Source organism: Ammodytes marinus (assembly GCF_949987685.1).
Source record: "Ammodytes marinus genome assembly, chromosome: 8".
NCBI classification, from domain to species: domain Eukaryota; kingdom Metazoa; phylum Chordata; class Actinopteri; order Uranoscopiformes; family Ammodytidae; genus Ammodytes; species Ammodytes marinus.
Genome location: NC_137212.1, coordinates 32,640,751 through 32,662,766, shown reverse-complemented (window position 1 = coordinate 32,662,766; position 22,016 = coordinate 32,640,751). Strand labels below are relative to the sequence as shown.

Genomic DNA, 22,016 nt, shown 5'->3' with positions numbered 1-22,016 from the left:
ATATCAGGAACTTAACTGCGAGCTACATAGTTTGTGTCCTAAAGAGTGGGATTGGCAACATAACGAAATAAACGATATTGCATAAAATGAAACGATAGACGTTTTTGTTTCGTCAGACGATATATATCGCACAGCCCTAGTTTAAAAACTAGCGTTATCTAAAAAAATTCACCCCCCTCAGTGTTGTCATGGAGATATGACCTAAACATACAGACTAGAATGGTTTTTTGGACCAGGCCCGTAAATAGGTTTTATAATGCTGTGAAAACGGCCTATTTAACAGGGGAGTCAAAAGGAAATTGCTCTGTTTTGGTACCACCTCTTAGTGACCATGCGGTGAACTTAATTTTTTGTCACTTCCGCATTAGATGCTGGTAGAACTCGCTGTGGTTGGGGCTTGGTCCCTGCTGAAGAGAAGCACCATGCATGAGGCTGCCACCAACATGTTTCACGGTGGGGAAGGTGTGTTCAGGGTGATGTGCAGTGTTAGTTTTCCGCCACACATAGCGTTTTGCATTCAGGCCAACAACTTAAATTTTGGTCTAATTTGACCAGAGCACCTTCCTCCAACCCTTGCCACAAGCCGTGCTGGGGACACAGCAAAGATGTGGAGGAAGGGGCTCTGGTCAGATGAGACCCAAATGCACGTTTTTGGCCTGAATGCAAAACATTATGTGTGAACACTGCACATCACCCTGAACACACCATCCCCACAGTGAAACATGGTGGTGGCAGCATCATGCTGTGGGGATGATTTTCCTTAGCAGGGAGAGGGAAGCTGCTCAGAGTTGATGGGAAGATGGATGGAGCCAAATACAGGGCAGACAACCTGTTAAAGTCTGCAAAAGAATGAATGGGGCGGAGGTTCACCTTCCAGCAGGACAACTACCCTAAACATACAGCCAGAGCTACAATGGAATGGTTTAGATAAAAGCATATTAATGTGTTAGTATGGCCCAGCAAAGTTCAGACCTAAATCCAATCGAGTATTTCTGGAAAGACTTGAAAATAGCTGTTCACGGACTCTCTCCATCCAATCTGACTGAGCTTGAGCTATTTTCCAAAGAAGAATGTCAGTCTGTAGTCTGTGGAAAGCTGGTAGAGACATTGCCCAATAGACTTGCTGCTGTAATTGCAGCGATAGGTGGTTCTACAAAGTACTGAGGGGGGCTAAATACTTTTGTACGCCACACTTTTCAGATTTTTATTTTATAAAAAAAATTGTAAAACCATGTATCATTTTCATTCCACTTCATAATTATGCACCACTTTGTGTTTGTCTATCAAATAAAATCCCAATAAAGTAAATGTACTGGTGTGGTTGTAACGTGACAACATTTTGAAAAGTTCAAGGAATATGAATGCTTTTGCACTGTAAATCTTTAATATCTATTTTATATTGCTGTGAAAACAAGTTTTTCACCCAAACTGTATTGTTCAAATTTGTCGCCAAAAACTGAACACACCATGATGACCTTTTATAAACCTTTGCCTAATGATCATATTACTGAGCCGACCTGAACACATCACATTTTAAACCGTTTGCAATAAAAAAAAAAAAGAGCCAACTAGCTATATATCCTGCAGATTTTAACATGGATTTAAAAACTGTATCACCATTTTTAACTGACGGGAATTGCTAAACAGTCTGGTTGTGTGCCGATCACAGCTGCTTTGAATGAATGATGAGATGGTGCCGAGCCTGTCTGCAGCGGCACCAGCTTTTCTTTCTTTTCTTTTTGCTGACGGAGACGGAATTGAAGATTTTCTCAAGATAGTCAAAGGTACAACTTTTCACAGTCTATGATGTGAAACAATGATTGGAAAATACGCTGAAGTAGTCTTAATTAGATTGAGATGACACGGCTCTATAGGTGATGTAACACTCAAGATGTAACATTACGTCATAGGACCTACTGGATTCCATAGCGGTATCGATAAGCTCAAACGTTATTTTCGGGTTTTTAAATAAAGCTGACCGGCTAACTAGTAGAAAGCTAAACTGCGTGCACACACTGCTCAATTGTAAATTGCCTATCTATTTTGTGTGAATTTCTCTGATGTTTGTCTGACCTGGAGTGGGAGAACACCTTCACTCTGTCCTGGTGAATCTGAACAATCAGCCAGAAGTGGGGCATCAATGGGTAGGTGCCCTCTGCTTCATCCAGGGTGGGGCTCTCACACTCACAGTCACTGCTGCCACCATCATAACCTTCACAAGGAAACATTATGATCTCAACATTTACATTATCTTCATTATTTAGGAGTAGGATTACCTTAATTCATCTTTATTAACCAGTGTCTATTAATTAAACCTAATTAATCGAAACTGGTTTTCCACCATGGACAACAAAGAATACAACACACATTTGTGAATACAAGTACCAAGCTAAAACAAGTATGTTCACAGAGGGAGTACAATGGTCCACTACAAAAGTAAAATGATCGATGATTAAAAATAGAATAAAAATTAATACATGTTAAGTCTGTAAACATTGCTAACATACATTAATTTACAACACTGTGAATGAAACAAACACTGCTCCTACCTGAAGCCTGATTATTTAATGTGAGTGAAGTCTCTTTGTTTGCACTTCGTTTATTCCTCCTATTTGGAAATCTGCCTTTGTTCTCCCACTGTTAAAAGGGGGGGACCCCACTGTGCTAAACAACTATAGGCCCATTTCCAAACTGTCTGTTTTAAATAAGGTATTGGAATCCATTGTAAGCCAACAACTGAAGGACTTTTTATCAACAAACAGTATTTTATCTGAATTCAATCTGGTTTTAGGAAACAACATAGTACGTCAACAGCTGCTTTAAAAGTGGTAAAGGATTTTATTGAATTTTTAGACAACAAACAACATTGTGCAGCCCTTTTTGTTGACCTATCAAAGGCTTTCGATACTGTGGATCATGCCTTATTATTAGAAAGACTCTGCAGCATCGGTTTGTCTGATCAAGCTGTCGGTTGGTTTAAAAACTACACTCAACAAAAATATAAACGCAACACTTTTGTTTTTTGCTCCCATTTTTCATGAGATGGACTTAAAGATCTAAAATTCATTCCAGATACACAATATTACTAGCCTGGTGCTACCAGACCATCGTACTTCATTTCATTTGTACAGAAGGTCTGGCAGTGCTGTAATTGGCAAACGTTCACTCATGGAGGCGGGTGTCTGTTAAAGTTTAAAACTATTGGATCTGCCCAGTGCAACTCTGGATTAGCCAACCAATCGCATAACGTTTGGTCGTCACGTGTGTCATGAGCCGGCTTCTGGCAACTGAAACTGGAGCGCAACTTCGACGTCATCGTTCTCAGCCACTCGCTCTGTTCGCTGATTGGACCGGCTGTCGAATCTCCGGCAAAACTGGGAAATGGGCTGTACACCCAGACTGACTACTGAAGGGAAAATAAAATTTGGCCGGAAGTAGGCGGGCGGAGCCAGGCTACAATATTACCATTTCTCTCAAACATTGTTCACAAATCTGTCTAAATGTGTGATAGTGAGCACTTCTGCTTTGCTGAGATAATCCATCCCACCTCACAGGTGTGCCACATCAAGATGCTGATCTGACATCATGATTAGTGCACAGGTGTGCCTTAGACTGTCCACAATAAAAGGCCACCACAGATGCCACAAGCATTGAGGGAGCGTGCAATTGGCATGCTGACAGCAGGAATGTCAACCAGATCTGTTGCTTGTGCATTGAATGTTCATTTCTCCACCATAAGCCGTCTCCAAAGGTGTTTCAGAGAATATGGCAGTACATCCAACCGGCCTCACAACCGCAGACCACGTGTAACCACACCAGCCCAGGACCTCCACATCCAGTAGGTTCACCTCCAAGATCGTCTGAGACCAGCCACTGAGACAGCTGCTGAAACAATTGGTTCGCATAACCAAACAATTTCTGCACAAACTGTCAGAAACCGTCTCAGGGAAGCTCAACTGCATGCTCGTCGTCCTCATCGGGGGTCTTGACCTGACTCCAGCTCGTCGCCGTAACAGACTTGAGTGGGCAAATGCTCACATTCGATGGCGTCTGGCACGTTGGAGAGGTGTTCTCTTCACGGATGAATCTCGGTTTACATTGTTCAGGGCAGATGGCAGACAGCGTGTGTGGCGTCGTGTGGGTGAGCGCTTTGCTGATGTCAATGTTGTGGATCGAGTGGCCCGTGGTGGTGGGGTTATGGTATGGGCAGGCATCTGTTATGGACGAAGAACACAGGTGCATTTTATTGATGGCATTTTGAATGCACAGAGATACTGTGATGAGATCCTGAGGCCCATTGTTGTGCCATACATCCATGAACATCACCTCACTTTTCAGCAAGATAATGCACGGCCCCATGTTGCAAGGATCTGTACACAATTCTTGGAAGCTGAAAATGTCCCAGTTCTTGCATGGCCAGCATACTCACCGGACATGTCACCCATTGAGCATGTTTGGGATGTGCTTGACCGGCGTATACGACAGCGTGCACCACTTCCCACTAATATCCAGCAACTTCGCACAGCCATTGAAGAGGAGTGGACCAACATTCCACAGGCCACAATTGACAATCTGATAAACTCTATGCGAAGAAGATGTGTTGCACTGCATGAGGCAAATGGTGGTCACACCAGATACTGACTGGTTCTGAGTCCCCAGACCCCCAATAAAGCAAAAAAATGCACATTTCAGAGTGGCCTTTTATTGTGGACAGTCTAAGGCACACCTGTGCACTAATCATGATGTAAGATCAGCATCTTGATGTGGCACACCTGTGAGGTGGGATGGATTATCTCAGCAAAGCAGAAGTGCTCACTATCACACATTTAGACAGATTTGTGAACAATGTTTTAGAGAAATGGTAATATTGTGTATCTGGAATGAAATTTAGATCTTTAAGTCCATCTCATGAAAAATGGGAGCAAAAACAAAAGTGTTGCGTTTATATTTTTGTTGAGCGTATCTATCAGACAGATCTCAGTGTGTGCAAGCAGAAGGTATTACTTCTACCTCTCTTAATGTATCCAAGGGTGTGCCAAAGGGATCGGTTCTAGGACCTTTATTATTTACATTAATTGTCTGGATTGTAAAGCCCCAAACACAAATTTTCACTTTTATGCCGATGACACTGTGATATATTGCTCTGTGTCTATCCCAAATCAGGCTCTCTGTCAGCTCCAAATTGCTTTTAACACTGTGCAACGTAACCTGTGTGATTTAAAACGTGTTTTAAATGCTGAAAAGACAAAGCTCATGCTGTTCATAAAAGCTAAATCAAAGCCCTCGGACCTCCCTCCTATCACCACTTTGCAGGGCTCTGTCATTGAATCTATGTCTCCATGTGAATATCTGGGAATTATAATTGATGATGCTCTCTCTTTTAAACCTCATATCCAGCAGCTTTCGAAAAAACTAAAGATAAAATTAGGTTTTTACTTAAGAAACAAATCTTGTTTTTCTTTTGAAGCCAAAAAAAGACTTGTTGCTGCAACCTTTTTGTCTGTGTTGGATTATGGTGATGTTATATATATAAATGCATCTTCAAAATGCCTACAGTCTTTGGACACGGTCTACCATGGAGCACTGAGATTTGTTACTGATTTTAAAACCCTCACGCACCACTGCTCTTTGTATCCTCGAGTTGGATGGTTTGCCCTGTCCACCCGCAGACTCCATCATTGGCATATCCTTATTTATAAAACCATCCTCGGTGTTCTTCCTACATACCTGCAGAAGTATGTCATTCAGAAAAGCACAGGAAAGTATCAGCTCCGCTATGAGCACTTGTTTTTACTGACTGTGCCTAGAGTCCGTACTGAACTGGGGAAAAGGGCATTTAGTTATGCTGCTCCTTTTTCATGGAACCAGCTGCAAAATGCGCTAAAACTTAAGGAGCTGGTTTCTCTAAACATGTTTAAGTCATTACTTAATGATGTTGAAGCTGGCTCTTCTGTATGTACATGCTTTGTTTGATGATGTTCTGACTGTGACTCTATTTTTATGTTTTAAATGATTGTCTGTAACTAACTGTGCTGCTGCCTGTCTTTGCCAGGACTCTTTTGTAAAAGAGATTTTTAATCTCAATAATGTCAGTTTTAAATGAATATGAAAGCATGTATTGTTATTGTCTGGAGCTGTTGTGTGGAGGTTACTTACTTTGTCTGAATACTAATAGTTCATTAAATTTTTTTAAATGACTCTGAGCCAGGAGAAAGTAAGTTCCAGTGCTGTGGAAGAATAGCCTGGTCCAACCAGACCATCGTACTTCATTTCATTTGTACAGAAGGTCTGGAACTGCTGTAATTGGCAAACGTTCACTCACTTGGAGGCGGCTCTCTGTTGAAGTTTAAAACTATTGGATCTGCCCAGTGCCACTCTGGATTAGCCAACCAATCGCATAACGTTTGGTTGTGACGTATGTCATGAGTAGGGATGGGAATTGATAAGAATTTAACGATTCCGATTCTGCTTATCGATCCGATTCCTTAGCGATTCTCTTATCGATTCTCATTGGGTGAGAGAATAAGTACAAATTAGTTTGTTTGTATTAAATCTCTTTAATATCTGATCAGAAGTGTGTCTAGTTTGTGCTTTTAAAAGGTCCCATATTATGCTAAATGCACTTTTTAAATGTGTTCTAACATATCCATGGGGCCACGGTGTGCCTAGAGACTGCCAAAATATCCAAAAAAATAACAATCTCTCCTTTTCTCACTCTCCCCCTTTCTGAAACCCCCACCCCTCCCCCCCAATTTACTCCAGTCAGAATTCTCGCCGGCTATGTCGTCACAGCCGGCACAGCCACATCCCCATATTTTCTTTATATGTCCATGCTTCCGATGCTTCCCCCCCACATTAGTAAAGTCCACCGTGCAGTTGTCTAAAAAAAAAAAAAAAGTCTGATAACCCCACCCCCCCATTTCTTATTGGTCCACGGCTCCGAGATCCGATGGATGGCTGCCATGTTGTTTTCCCCGCTAAGCGACAAGATCCCCATAGTGCAGCAAACCATGCAGAGTAGGGGTGAGAATCTCTTGGCACCTCACGATTCGATTCGATTCCGATTCAGAGGTCAACGATTCGATTCAAAATCGATTTTCAATGCATCTCAATGCAAAAAAATTTTTATGTACATACCCATGTGTGAATTTCAAAAATATATTTATATGCACATCTGAGTTTGCTACTCAGAGTTTGCTAATCACTTCCTACTTTTGTGATGCTCATTAAAGACAATCAACAGATGAATTACCTTCTCTAATATTGTATTAAGAGAAAAGCTTTTCTTGTCACAAATATGACTTTCTATGAACAGTGCAATAATCAATGCAGCTTTCAACACAATATGGAAGTATGTAAAAACTAAACCGATTCAGTTTTATTCTATTTCTAATCTCGTAAATCATGTTTCTATAGGATTTCTATTCTATTATCTATTTTCTATGTCATTTCAACACATTGTACAAAAAGTATGGCTTGGAATTCAGCAGAGATAAAGCCTGTGCAAGTCATGGGTTTGCTGCTCTCAGCCCTTTTGAAGCCACTTTGGAAACAACTTGCACATGTGTGGTGTGCATGCGCAATGGCGCAGGAAGTATTAGTATTTAAAAAAAAAAAAAAAAAAAAAAATTATTAAAAAAAAATTATTAAAAAAAAATCGATTCTTAACTTTTCTGAATCGATTCAGAATCGTTCGAGAGAGAATCGATATTAATCGGAAAATCGATTTTTTTTCCCACCCCTAATGCAGAGTGTTGCATGGAGTGAAGCATTCTGCTCATAATCCACTCATTTATCTTAATCACAGCAGTCTTAATAATGCTGCGTTTATAACGAGACAAAGCTTAGGGAACTACTTGTGTAGTAATTCCATCGGTGAAACTAAAAGGAATCTCCTCAATGGTTGTTTGCCTGTTATTTACCTAGTGTAGCATGTAGCTTCGGGAGTAGCACCCAACGTTTGCACTTTTTACACTAACTTAGCTTTCCCATTGGAGTTTAATAATGCCTCGTTTTTAACACCACAAAGGGTGGGAAGTTATTCCTGTATAAATCAAACTGTGAGGCTACTGTTTTCACTGATTTCGAGTGTTATTTTTAGCCGTTAGCGCACATGTAGCTTCGGATTTAGCATCCAACGTTTGCACCTATTACACTAACTTAGCTTTCCCATTGGAGTTTAATAATGCCTCGTTTTTAACACCACAAAGGGTGGGAAGTTATTCCTGTATAAATCAAACTGTGAGGCTACTGTTTTCACTGATTTTGAGGGTTATTTTTAGCCGTTAGCGCACATGTAGCTTCGGATTTAGCATCCAACGTTTGCACCTATTACACTAACTTAGCTTTCACATTGCAGTTTAATAATGCCTCGTTTTTAACACCACAAAGGGTGGGAAGTTATTCCTGTATGAATCAAACTGTGAGGCTACTGTTTTCACTGATTTTGTGGGGTATTTTTAGCCGTTAGCGCGCATGTAGCTTCGGATTTAGCATCCAACGTTTGCGCCTATTGCACTAACTTAGCTTTCCCATTGGAGTTTAATAATGACTAGTTTTTAACACCACAAAGGGTGGGAAGTTATTCCTGTATAAATCAAACTGTGAGGCTACTGTTTTCATTGGTTTTAATCATGTCAAACTGTTATGTCAAAGTATGGCTTCGCTTCGGCCGGGTGTTTACCGGCCGAAGTCACGCAGTGTCTCTCTAGTATCGCGAGAGCACGGCAGAGACGGTGGGAGAGCCCATATAAAGAAAGCCCGGCAGAGACGGTGGGAGGGGCTAGCCAGATCGCACCAATATAGGTCATCCGGAGACCAGAGGAACATCAGGGTATAGAGGCTTGCTACAATAAATGATCTGAACGGGTTTTTCAGCAAACATTTAAAAAAATAAGTATTAGGGACTACTTAGACCATATAAAATTGACAGCAAAGTGCATAATATGTGAGCTTTAAAGATGATCAATAGTAGGCTACTTTAGGATTAGGAAATTGTCAATTTTCACATTAATTGGGCCAGACAAAAAAAAAACATGTTTGGCTTTTAAGCCCAAATGCCATTATGTGCCCTAAAAACTAAAGACACAAACTTAAAACAGTCAAGGAAGAGCTTGTGTCTTTTGGAATATTAACAGTGCTCATTTGCACCTGAAACAAAATTCAACTGACAGAAAAAATACAAATAAGTCTTTTGAAAAGATAAGACCAACTTTCAACTTTGGTCAACTAAATAAAAAAACGAAAATTTTCCCATCTCACTTGTTTATTTTCATCTGTTAAAGTGAGAATAATAAAACAACTCAAAATTTAGAAATAGACATGTCAAAAAAAAAAAAAAATCAGTGACCAATATAGCCACCCTTCTTTTCAATAACTGTCACAAGCCTTCCATTCATGGAGTCTGTCAGTTTCTTGATCTGTTGATGATCAACTTTTTGTGCAGCAGCAACCACAGCCTCCCAGACACTGTTCCGAGAGGTGTACTGATTTCCTTCACTGTAAATATCCCGTTTAAGCAGGGCCCACAGGTTCTCAATAGGGTTTAAGTCTGGTGAGGAAGCGGGTCATGTCATTATTTTTTCCATCCTTAAGGCCTTTACTGGCTAGCCATGCAATTGAGTACTTCGATGCATGTGATGGAGCATTGTCCTGTAGGGGTGTAACGGTACACTAAAGTCACGGTTCGGTACGTACCTCGGTTTAAACAAATCTTGTTTTTCTTTTGAAGCCAAAAAAAGACTTGTTGCTGCAACCTTTTTGTCTGAATGTACAGGCTTGTTTTGCGGTGTGGAACTTAAAACTTGTCGTCGGAGTTCCCCCTGGACCATTTAGCCTCCGGGTCGGCTCGCACGTGCGCAGTAGCAGCCAGCGATTGAGAGTCTATTATCTCCATGATGAGCATGAGGGTCAGGCAGTGTTAGCAACTTAGCGACTTTGTCGCTATATTAAGCGTTTTAAGTTCCACACCGCAAAACAAGCCTGTACATTCGCCATATAATAACGTTGTATTCCACATACGGACCGCGGTCCGCCTCTGTAACACCAAATAGGTGCCTGTACCGTCACGGTACGGTACAAATATGTATCTTTTGAGGCCATCTTCAACCCGAAAAGGTCCAACTAGCTCATCTTTAAAGATACTAATAGTTGCCTTTAAAGATGAGCTAGTTGGACCTTTTCGGGTTGAAGATGGCCTCAAAGTCAACTCCCAAACCTACTGCCAGTTTCTAGAAGATACTTTCTTCAAGCAGTGGTACAGGAAAAAGTCTGCGTCTTTCAAGAAGACCATGATTTTTATGCAGGACAATGCTCCATCACATGCATCGAAGTACTCAATTGCATGGCTAGCCAGTAAAAGCCTTAAGGATGAAAAAATAATAACATGACCCCCTTCCTCACCTGGCTTAAACCCTATTGAGAACCTGTGGGCTCTGCTTTAACGGGATATTTACAGTGAAGGAAATCAGTACACCTCTCGGAACAGTGTCTGGGAGGCTGTGGTTGATCGTCACAAAAAGTTGATCGTCAACAGATCAAGAAACTGACAGACTCCATGAATGGAAGGCTTGTGACAGTTATTGAAAAGAAGGGTGGCTATATTGGTCACTGATTTTTTTTTTTTTGACATGTCTATTTCTAAATTTTGAGTTGTTTTATTATTCTCACTTTAACAGATGAAAATAAACAAGTGAGATGGGAAAATTTTCGTTTTTTTATTTAGTTGCCTAATAATAGCAAAACATATATATATTCTCGTAAGAAAGACAAAACCTCACTTTTACTTTCGTAAACATTCAGGTTTAGGTTCTTTAACATTTTGGATTGACCGAGAGCACTGTAGTTGTTCAATAATAAAATGAATCCTCAAAAATACAACTTGCCTAAAAATTTTGCACACAGTGTAGGTCCATGGACGGAACGCCTCAGGTCAAACTGTCACGTTGAACGTTGTTGTTGAACTGACTACGACGCTGAAGTTGGCAGCCAATTTGTAGGGCTATTCAAGAAGAGAATAAATATGCCATAAAGGCTAAAAGAGAATCTATCGCTTTGCTTATTCTTCACCACGCCAGCAAAGGGTAGTCACCGCTCCATCACAGCTTTACAATGTACATGCTGTTCTTATGTGCAGCGCGCTGTTTATTATTAATATAATGGCCCATCATCAGACACACATAGCGGATGGTTTTATACACATCGATCGCTCCATCAAGTAATCCAAGGCAGAGCTATTTGTATCGGACAGAGAACGTTATCTTAAGTGTGTCTTACTGTCTTTATAAAGTGTCTTGTTAAATAAAGTGTCTTGTTAAACGTTTGCTTACCGCCGAGTCCCGCTGTGTGTTGTTTTGGGTTCGTCTCCACCGCCGTGCGTAAAGGCAGCAATAACAGCTGATGAACGAGTGCCTTTGGCAGCGGTCAAGAAATCCTTTTTGCTTCGCTTTATGCTGCTCTCGCCTTTTTATGTATCTCCCACACCAAGGCCTACACACACGTTAATTCTCATAAATTTTACGTTCAAATCCAAGTGATGGGCAATTCTGGTGCCGTTTAGTAAGGCAGTGGACGTTTAACCGTCAGGATCGCAGTCTGCGCGCTTGCTAGTGCTCGTTTGATGAAATGGAAACTTTACTATTGTTGCAAGTGGCCGTATTGTTGCCCTTTCGTGTAAAATACAACCACACTTTAGAGCGCTTCTGCATCGACGTCATGTTTGCTGCGTTCTGAACCAAAACAAAGCAGCACATGTCTGAAGTGATGACGCATTTGCAACGAGCGGAACCGATAAGCGATATCGTTAAGCAGGCATGTTAACGATTCCAAGGAATTGGTTGACTCGGCACCGGTTCTGAATAAGAACCGGTTCTCGATTCCCATCCCTAGTCATGAGCCGGCTTCTGACGGTGCATTCCAGTTGTACAGGGAACTCGGAAATTTCCGACTTCACTACATATTGTAGTCTATGGATCTACCGGTACCTGGCAACGGTAACTTGCTAGAGCCTAACGTTTAGTTATTTGGATGAGAAAGGTTGTAGGCGTCCATACTTTCCCGAGCAGATGCACTGGAACACAGACAGGTGGGAACTGCCAAGTCGGAAATATCCGAGTTCCGAGTATAAAGGAACGCAGCATTCAACTGAAACTGGGGCGCAACTTCGACGTCATCGTTCTCAGCCACTCGCTCTGTTCGCTGCCTGTGCAGGATCCCACTAATACACCCCAGCCCCAGACTGACTACTGAAGTGAAATGAAAATTAAGCGGGAGTAGGTAGGCGGGCGGAGCCAGGCTAGTGGAAGACAGCCTGCCTTGTTATAATCCGTAAAAAGTATTCTCCATCTGCCCTCAATGACAATACACTAGAGCTGTTTATTGGCAAGGACTTCACGATACGATGCACATCTTGATACATAGGTCACCATATGATACATCACGATATATTGTGATATGGTACATATTTCGATATTCAACATTTAGTTCCTTGAAAATGTGAAAACAGAGCTGATATACAAGTTGCTGTGTGAGATCTGGGTGGTCTTAACCCATTTGTACCTGATGGTGCGCGCCACAAAATTGTTTCTACCGCCGCATATTGCTAGCCTGGCACCGCCCGCCTACTACTTCCGCTCAATTTTCATTTCCCTTCAGTAGTCAGTCTGGGTGTGCAGTATATTCTTAGATTTTCTCCAAACAGATTTCTGCCGGTCCAATCAGCGAACAGAAGGAGTGGCTAAGAAGCCGGCGCATGACATGGTTGGTTGGCAGATCCAGAGTGGCACTGGGCAGATCCAATAGTTTTAAACTTCAACAGACACCCGCCTTCAAGTGAGTTAACGTTTGTCAATTGAGCGATTCCAGACCTTCTGTACAAATGAAATGAAGTACGATGGTCTGGTAGAACCAGGCTAGCATATTGCGATGCACAGCTCTAAATCTCCTGCCGGCTGCTGCATGGCGCAACATTGTTGACTGGTCGTAATTTTCAGGACATGTGCAGCATAGAATGCACTGTCATTGGTTCAAGTTGATTTTTTAAAACCACGTGATCACCCAAATGTTGTGTGGGTCGCTGAAAATCTTGCAATCAATCAGAAAAAGAAAAAAAAGAAGCCGACTTTGTGTTCACGTGATCCGCCATAGTATATTACAGAACAGTTAGTGTCGTTCGGAGTGCAGAATCTAGGTCTACTGTAGACTACTGAAGAAAATCACACAACACATTACTTATGTTTAGTAACAACAATATGTATTAATTGTTAGGCTATATTTGGCTGCACCACCATAAGTCAGCCCAGCCAGGCGATAGTTTAGTTTCACTTTCGTTTCATCCCCTGTCAAACAGATGTTTGGACCAGCTGATCGGCTACCGACTGCAGGAGTGAGTCTAAAGCCAGTGACTAAATGAACTAAAGGATAAAATAAAGCTATCTCTTCCTCCCTCCATCGGTCTTCCTATATTTCTCTTTCCACTGCACACTCAGTCACTACTATCCATGCTTAAAGGAAGTGGACTATAACCTCATTTAGCACTGTATTTTTAAATATATTTTATGTAATGTATTCACATTTGTTCTCCCCCCACACCCATCTGATTTTGAGGATTTTTGAAAAAATTTGTTGGTATGCAAGTGCTAAGGGAGCATGTTTTAATAAAACCTGTGATCCTTACCTTTTAAATGTAATTTATGTCATGTTTATATGTGCTACAAAGGCTTAGATATCAAGGTTTTGGTAGAATTTGACAATTCTTAGTATTTTTCAAAAACCCTCAGGAGTTAAGGATATTTAACCTAGATTAACAAAGGTTTTTAAAGGCGTTTTTAGCAGGCGTTTTAGGAGTAAATGGGTTAATACATCGCATCGCTTTATATTTACAACGTAGCTTAAAAATTGAGTCGAAACTATTTAATCCAATTTAAAACCAATACTGCGACCTCTACACGAGCGGACGCGTAGTTCCAACCCATTTCCATGAAGACATCTTTCAGACTTAAAAAAAGGCGGCTACCTAACAGCGTCATTCTTTATGTAGGATAAACTCTTCGGATGGATGTATGTACATGAATCCATGTTTTCAATCTGTGGAAATGGAGTATGCACTATGCAATTTTGATTTTAATAATTATTTTATATTTTCATATTTTTATATACCTATATATCTTTGTATGTATGCATCCATTTATCACACTGACCTTCCATATCTGAGTCCAGGCTGCCCTGGCTGGAAACCACACTCTGGACTCGACCTGGCCTGAGTTTGCCTTAGGAAAGAAGATATACAATGACGTTGACCCATTGAAATTGTTGCCGGCCCAGTGTATTATTCTTAAGCTGCTGTTACATGTAAAGTATATGTTATGATAGGGTTAGGGGTTACGGTTAGGGAGAGAAACAATTTTCTCCTATTTGTTCTCCATATGTCATTCTCTGCCCATTCCCATTTCATCTCTGTCTCACCAAACATGTCTAATAAAAATTTTTTAAAGCAACAATGCCAAAAAACAAATCTTAAGTATATTTATACTCTTCCCCCATACAGATGAAAAGAAAACAAACATAAAACTCAAATTCACTTTTAAGCTTATTTGAAATGACTATTCGAGGAATGGATTACTCACATACATCCCAACAACATTAATCAAATTCAAAACTCTGCATTCCTGCAGACAGCCTCCAATATACATTTGGAAATCAACAGTTAAAGCCACTACGAGTAAGATGGCACGTTGGCGTCCCCTTTGGACAAAAGCGGTAGTATTTTTACGACGCCCGCTGTCGCAAAGCTGTTTTCTAGCTCGTGCAAGGCGTGCGAGTGTGGACTGATAAGGACGCAATATAGTGCATGTCCGTGTGTTGAAAGTGTGAGGACTCTTTTCGGCTCTGTGAGAGTGGTTTTGACACTGCATCAACTAATGCCAGTCACTGCCACACACACCTGATTGCAATGAGTTGATGCAGCAGTGTCACCTAACTACTCTCTCTCACGGAGCTGAAAGACGTGTCCTCACAGAAAGCGAATTAACGAGAGAAGGCAGTTAGTATGGATCACGATGAGGTAATGTGTTTGTGTTGTTGATGTAAATAACGACTATTTCAGATAATGGTTATATGATGATGGTGAAGCAAAGCAAAGTTTGTGTTAGTACCAACCGCTCATTCATTTAGGAGTAAACACTGCAGTCTAGTTTTGCTCTCGTGAAATTGTATACACGTTGCTTGGCAACGCCCTCGTCCCGCCCGTAGCCTATATCACTCTCCCTTTTAGCTTTTCTTCATTGCATTTTCTTTTTTTTCTTTGATGGTTCAGCCCCGTTATCAGTCATTATGACGACAAATAACTGTCTCAAACAAGGCTTCAAATCACGTTGCTGCGCCACACTTAAATCTGCTACCAATACGGATATGTGACCATAGAGCCTGCACGAGCGAACCGAAAATCGGACTGGGTGTGCGACCAGACCAAATGCAGTAATAAAAACTATATAAAAACGTCTTTCTTTGCACTGATGGTCTCGTTTGCTGTTAAAGGTCATTTATGATTATCAGAGGAAACATGAGGCTGTTTAAAAGATATTTAAATGTTACTCGTAGCTGCTTTAAGAGACTGGCTGGTAATTGGTGTGTTCTAGGCTCTAGGGCAGGGGTGTCAGACTATCAGCTGCTCTGTGTGTGTTTGCTGCGGCTCTGCGTGTGCGACCGCAACGCACATGACTACAGGACACAGGCGGCAAGCAGGAAGTAAGCTGACACTGACTGAACTGGTGGCGAAAATAAGGTCGCCTTATTTGAAAAGCCAAGATGGCCGCCATATTGCCGTCCGTGCAAATGGAATCATGAATTTTCTGATTAGTTTCTTTATGAAGTTTTAAAAAATATATAGTTTATCAAATCTCCAAACATTTCCCACAAAGCCCTTTTTTGGAGTGTGAACTGGACTAAAACTTTGATATGATATTCATTTTAGACCAGGTTTACAGAGGCTGTAACAAAAATGCAGTGATGTGACATAAAGAGTTATGAAGTATGTCTGTCTAGAACTCACTGTGAGAGGCTGAATGCGTGGAGTCCAGCATGCTGATTGTGGATGTTGAGGTAGGCTCACCCCCCATGCTGACTGAGTCATGTGACTCAGGCTCCACAGCTGTGATTGGCTCACTCATTTCTGCACATGGGTCATTGGGAACGTCAGCACTGATGGACTTCTTGTCTTCATTCTGCAGTTGTAGAGTTCAAGTTAAAAAAATTAACTTTATCGAATAATTTTTTTATCCAGAGTGACTAAATGTAACAAGATTATAAAAAATAGGGGGGTGGGGGGCACTCGTGGTGCAGTGTTGAGAGAGTGTCCCCCTTGAGGCTCAGGCCTCGCAGCAGACCCGAGTTCGAATCCGGGTCTGCTGCTAGACGCCCTAGAGATATGTGTATTTTTGAAGAGGAATATAATATTGACGTGCTAGTTTGTATATGCATGTGTGAATAAAATAAAAAGGATACAATACTATAATGAATTTATTAGGTGTAAAGAGGAGGCAACTGTAATAGTGAACTAGTTATGAGCAAGAACTCACTTTAGAATGGGGAATATGTTATGTGTAACAGACTTTATTAGAATAGAATAGAATCTTTATTGTCATTGCACAACAGGTATACAATGAAATTGCAGTGCTTCTTCGGCCTGTGCATAATAAATATAAAAAAAAAGGAAAGCAGTAATAAGTTAATTGATTAAATAGCAAAGAATAAAAGGAGAAACATAGCAATATATACTTTGTTTATCCAGCATAGCACACACACACACACACACACACACACACACACACACACACACACACACACACACACACACACACACACACACACACACACACACACACACACACACACACACACACACACACACACACACACACACACACACACACACACACACACACACACACACACACACACACACACACACACACACACACACACACACACACACACACACACACACAATGAATTCAAGGACTTGATGGCCCAGGGAAAGAAACTGTTTTTTAGTGTATTTGTCCTGCTGTTGAGGCACCTGTACCTCCTCCCCGAGGGCAGTAGATTGAACAAGTGCTGTCCTGGGTGTGAGGGGTCTGCAGTGATTGCCCTAGCTCTCCTGAGACACCGCTTGCTGGCGATGTCTTCAAGCGAGGGTAGGGGACTGCCAGTGATGCATTGCGCTGTGTTAATGACCCTCTGCAGGTTCTTTCTGTCCGCCACAGTGCAATTGGAGAACCAAGCCGTAATGCATCAGGACGCTCTCGATGGTGCTGCGGTAAAAAGTCACTAACAGTTTCTCCTCCAGATGGTTGCGTCTAAGTATCCTTAGAAAGTGAAGTCGCTGTCGGGCCTTTTTCACCACCGCGGATGCGTTGGTAGTCCAGGAAAGGTCCTCGGCTAGGTGTGTTCCGAGGAATTTGAAGGAGGAAACCCGCTGAACACAGTCCCCGTTTATGCTCAGTGGGGCTGGTTCCCCCTTTTGTTTCCTGAAGTCTATTACCATCTCCTTGGTTTTACTGGTGTTGAGCAGCAGATTGTGTTCCGAGCACCAACCTGCCAGCCTGTTGACCTCGTCCTTGTACGCGGTCTCATCCCCTCCGGTGATGAGGCCGATGACCGTAGTGTCATCTGCAAATTTAATGATGGTGTTGGAGGGGTGGATGGGTGTGCAGTCATGCGTGTACAGGGAGTACAGGAAAGGGCTCAGCACACAGCCCTGGGGGGAACCTGTGCTGAGGGTCAGGGTGGAGGAGCAGGTGGTGCCTACCTTAACCGTTTGAGGGCGGTCAGTCAGGAAGTTCTTGATCCAAGCACAGATGGAGGGGGGAGTGCGATGTTGGTCAGCTTGTCCACCAGGATGTCAGGAATGATGGTGTTGAACACCGAGCTATAATCAATAAACAGCATCCTGACGTAGCTCCCTGGCTTCTCAAGGTGGCTGAGTGCAGTGTGGAGAGTAGTAGCGATGGCGTCCTCTGTCGATCTGTTAGCTCTGTAGGCGAACTGATGTGGGTCCAGGTTTGAGGGGAGACAGGTCTTGATGTAATGCAGGATGAGCCTCTCAAAGCATTTCATCACTACTGATGTTAGGGCAATAGGCCTGTAGTCGTTAGGGCACTTTGGAGTGTTAACCATTAGTGTTAGTTGGACACTGTTAACCCTTGTACTTATACACTGAGCAAGCTTATTCAGATTGTAATTCAACAACTTTCTTATGACTAATTAAAGGGAAAATTCGCCGCTTTTCATGTGAATGGTATATCAGGGCCGAGTATATTAGTAGTCAAATGAAAAAAGCCCCCAAAAAATGTATCCGTATTGGCAGAGAACACAATGATTTTGGATTTAAACTGATGACGCGGGGCTGACGCTTTACAGTTCCTACAGGCCCCAGGATGCATTGCACGGGGGCTACGCTCTGCAGCCCGCCCAGATTACGAGCTGCTCGTGTGACCATTAGTGATGGGAATTTCGTCTCTTTTTAGTGAGCCGGATCATTTGGATCGGCTCACCAACAAGAGCCGGCTCCCAAACGGCTCTCCATATAACATGTACTTTTTATAATTCAGCCAAATGTAGCCCCGTTTTGACTTATGATTCGTATGTGTAGGCCTATACCACTATAATTATTCAATACATCCTTTTTACTGAAGTATTCAAAGTAAAAATTTAATTTTCTAATAACAATACATTGCATACCTGATTGTTTTCATTGCATTTAAAGACCTTTTTAACTCTCTGAAACCACCAATGAAATGCACTGACTAGCTTGTAGACCTCTCTGATAGACAAAGCCTACATAGAAACACCTATAAAAATGTAGGCAAACTTTTTATTGAAAAAAAAATTACTCTCAATTGGGAGCCGACTCCATTCGTTCACTTAAAAGAGCCGGCTCTTTGAACCGGCTCGTTCGCGACAGACCCATCACTAGTTACCATGGTGACATACACACAGACCACACAGACACAGCACCCGTGTAAACTGTACAGTAATGGCGCGCTTCGTATTATTTCACTGTGGGGCTGTGTTCGGAAAGCCATACATCCTACATACTCACCATCTATATACTGCATACTGTCTACTCAAAGATCGATTGTGTATGCGAGGTGCGTCGAAACGTTTTCAGTTGAAGTATACTCAAGCAATGAAGAATTTCTTCTTCTTCTTATAAGATTCAGGCAGTTTAGACGTTGTTTAGCGTATAACCGCCCTCTACAGGTTAGATATTGAACTAGATTTTTACAGTCCTGTGTTCATCATCTTCGTTTTAAGGCCAAGACACACCAGTCCGACTACCCGAAAATGGAGTTTGCCGATTCAGGCAGCTCCAGTCTTCCCGTCGCGGCCAAAAAAGTGCAAAGAACACACCAAGCCGACTGCTTACTTTCCGTACGCTCTGCGCTTGCGCGGGACGTAATGTCTCCATAACAGCAGGCGGCGCTAATCTGTATTGTGGCCCAAAAAAATACGGAAGCCGGAAATGATGGGACGGCTCTCTACACCATAAACATAGATAGAAATACGTATTTATATTTATGGACCATAAAGAGCATTTTTAGCAGAGAGTGTCGAGCATGGGTTGATGCATGCGAGTACTCGCTGAACGAAACAAACAAACACATTAAAACAATGGCTAACTGTTGTTAGCTGTTTGTGCTACCCGCCTCACTTCTGGGCTTCACTGATTCGCTAGCCCTCCACAAATCAAATTGCTCCAACTGAAAGACTGCCCGCCGCCGACGGCATCTACGACGACCGATTTCACGGCACACACCAAACAGATGTGTCCCCGCCCCCTCCCGACTCTACGACGGCGATTATCGGGCCGGTGTGTCCGGGCCTTTAGACCTCTTGTTTGTTTTATAATTATGTTTTGAGGCGGAGGATCCCTCCAACGCTCTCAGTCCGGCTCTGTACAGCACTCAGCTGTCTGTCGGTTCAAGATTCAATATGATTTATTTTGTCATTGTACATGTTTCAGAACAACGATAATCTGTTTACAGTTATACCCCGCCAAGAGACATAGAGTGACAGTAACCAAACATGGGAGACAGGGGGGATACACTGAAGAGTCGTCTAGCGTGCGCTGCGCCCCTTAAAGTAGGAAAGGATAAAGAGAACATCAGGGAAAGACAGGTTAAAAAAAATGCTACTCTCACACTCTGCTCCTTATGGGTGCAAAGTGTGTGATTAGTACAAAAACCACCTTGGCAAAATAAGCACATGATAACGCCACAGACAAATAGAACACGTTGATAAGCACAAAGGTACGGGTTAGGGGTTTATGGGACGGTAGGTGTCACAGCCCAGGCACCAGGGGGCGTACGCAGCCGGCAGGCTGCGTACGCCCCCTGGTGGTTCCCAAGCCCTGTTGAATGGATGCCCGCGGCATCCATTCTGCAACGAGGGAGGGAGAGGGGGTAAGGAGAGAAGAAGGCTTATGTGGTCAGGGGTCGTGTGTGCTATGTGTCTATGTGTGTGTGTATGTGTGTTCCGTTTATCTAAATCTGTCCAGACATAACGGAACTTTAGATCAGGTACCTTCAAAATGCATTATTACCTGTTTAATAAAGGACATATTAACCTTAATAAGCATCGTTCTTAGAACATAGTTAACTGCTAATAAACAAATAATAAAGGTGTGTTCACCTTCATAAAGCAACAAACAATCCTTAGTAAAGGTTTAACTATGACATAATAGGTAAGTTAGTAAGACTCAATACATGGGTTTGTAACGCTTTTATTAACAGCTATCAGAAACTCATGAGACTTTCGTTAATGCTATTAAGCAATCAATAAATAGTTAAGAAGTTTCTTATAAGTGCTTATAAAAGTCTTATAATCACACAGTAAACATGTTTATTGTGTTATTATTAACACTTAAATATAGTCTTATTAACACAAACTGATGTTAATAAGCATCTTATAAGGTCCTTATTACCTATTAACTAAGGCTTATAACAAGAACCTTAATATAAAGCGTTACCATTATTTTTATTTATAAATACAGTCAAGGAGAATTAACACATTTTCACATGATTAAATCTCAATCAGTGTCCATAGTTAGCAGCAGTATTTACAGGTCAAAATATTTGATCATAGCTCATCCGTAGCTTCTACGTAGCGTCTTCTTCAGCATGTCCTGTAGTGACCATTTGGAGATGGATATTTTGCTCTGATGCGCTGTATGACACAATCAGGTATGACGATGCAGTCCCCTTGCCAAGTCTCTCCCCTTTGGAGCACCCACTCAATAAAGAACCTACGTGCGACAAGTCGATTACGTCTAAAGAAAGTAAACACAAAACAAGTGGTTATTCTCCACAAAGCTATAATGTAACAATAGCAGCCAATGTAAGAACAAAAGACTGGTCATTTTATTCGACCTGTTGTAAAGGGTTCTTCTGATAAGTGCTAGAGACATGCTACGAAGTGCAACATCAGTGCAATGGCTCAGACAACACAATGTGACAAAGATAACGTTACAACATGCTAGAAAAAAATAATGTTACTCACTCAATGATCATCTGCCCTCCCGGTCTTGCTGGTATTTGTTGTATTTTCCAAATAATTTTTGGGATATTGAAAATGCCTCTTGGTTTCTAGTGGTGGTCCAGTTGTATTGTCTTACAAGGCTAACGCTAACCAAGGCTAAAACAGTTGCAGCCTCAGCCTCTCTGCATACTGTATTTCCTTGCTGAATTTCTTCAGCAGGGTAGGCTTCTCTGGCCCAACTAAATACCCTGCTGGTTCATTCCAGTCAGCCAAAACACTTTTTAGAGTATCCTCATCCATGATATTGTCTGTGCTTGTGTGAAAAGATGCAATTTTCAATGCAGGAAATGATACAAGTAAACTGGCACGGACCATGGGCATGGACAGACAGTTTGTTTTGGTTCGCACGTGCTTTTAGAGTCCGCCCCCTGAATTCACAGGGAGGGGGGTTGGTGAGCTCGGCTCCGAGAGGCAGTAGTCTG

At 41.9% G+C, this 22,016-nt stretch overlaps 1 protein-coding gene across 1 annotated transcript in view; it reads right to left on the bottom strand.

Moving 5' to 3' along the window:
• Positions 1-22,016, bottom strand: part of szt2 (SZT2 subunit of KICSTOR complex) — a 480,200-nt gene that overhangs the window by 254,399 nt on the left and 203,785 nt on the right. The window contains 3 exon segments of the mRNA XM_080032888.1: positions 2,074-2,212; positions 14,196-14,264; positions 16,046-16,217. Coding sequence (XP_079889014.1) covers positions 2,074-2,212; positions 14,196-14,264; positions 16,046-16,217 — 380 coding nt within the window.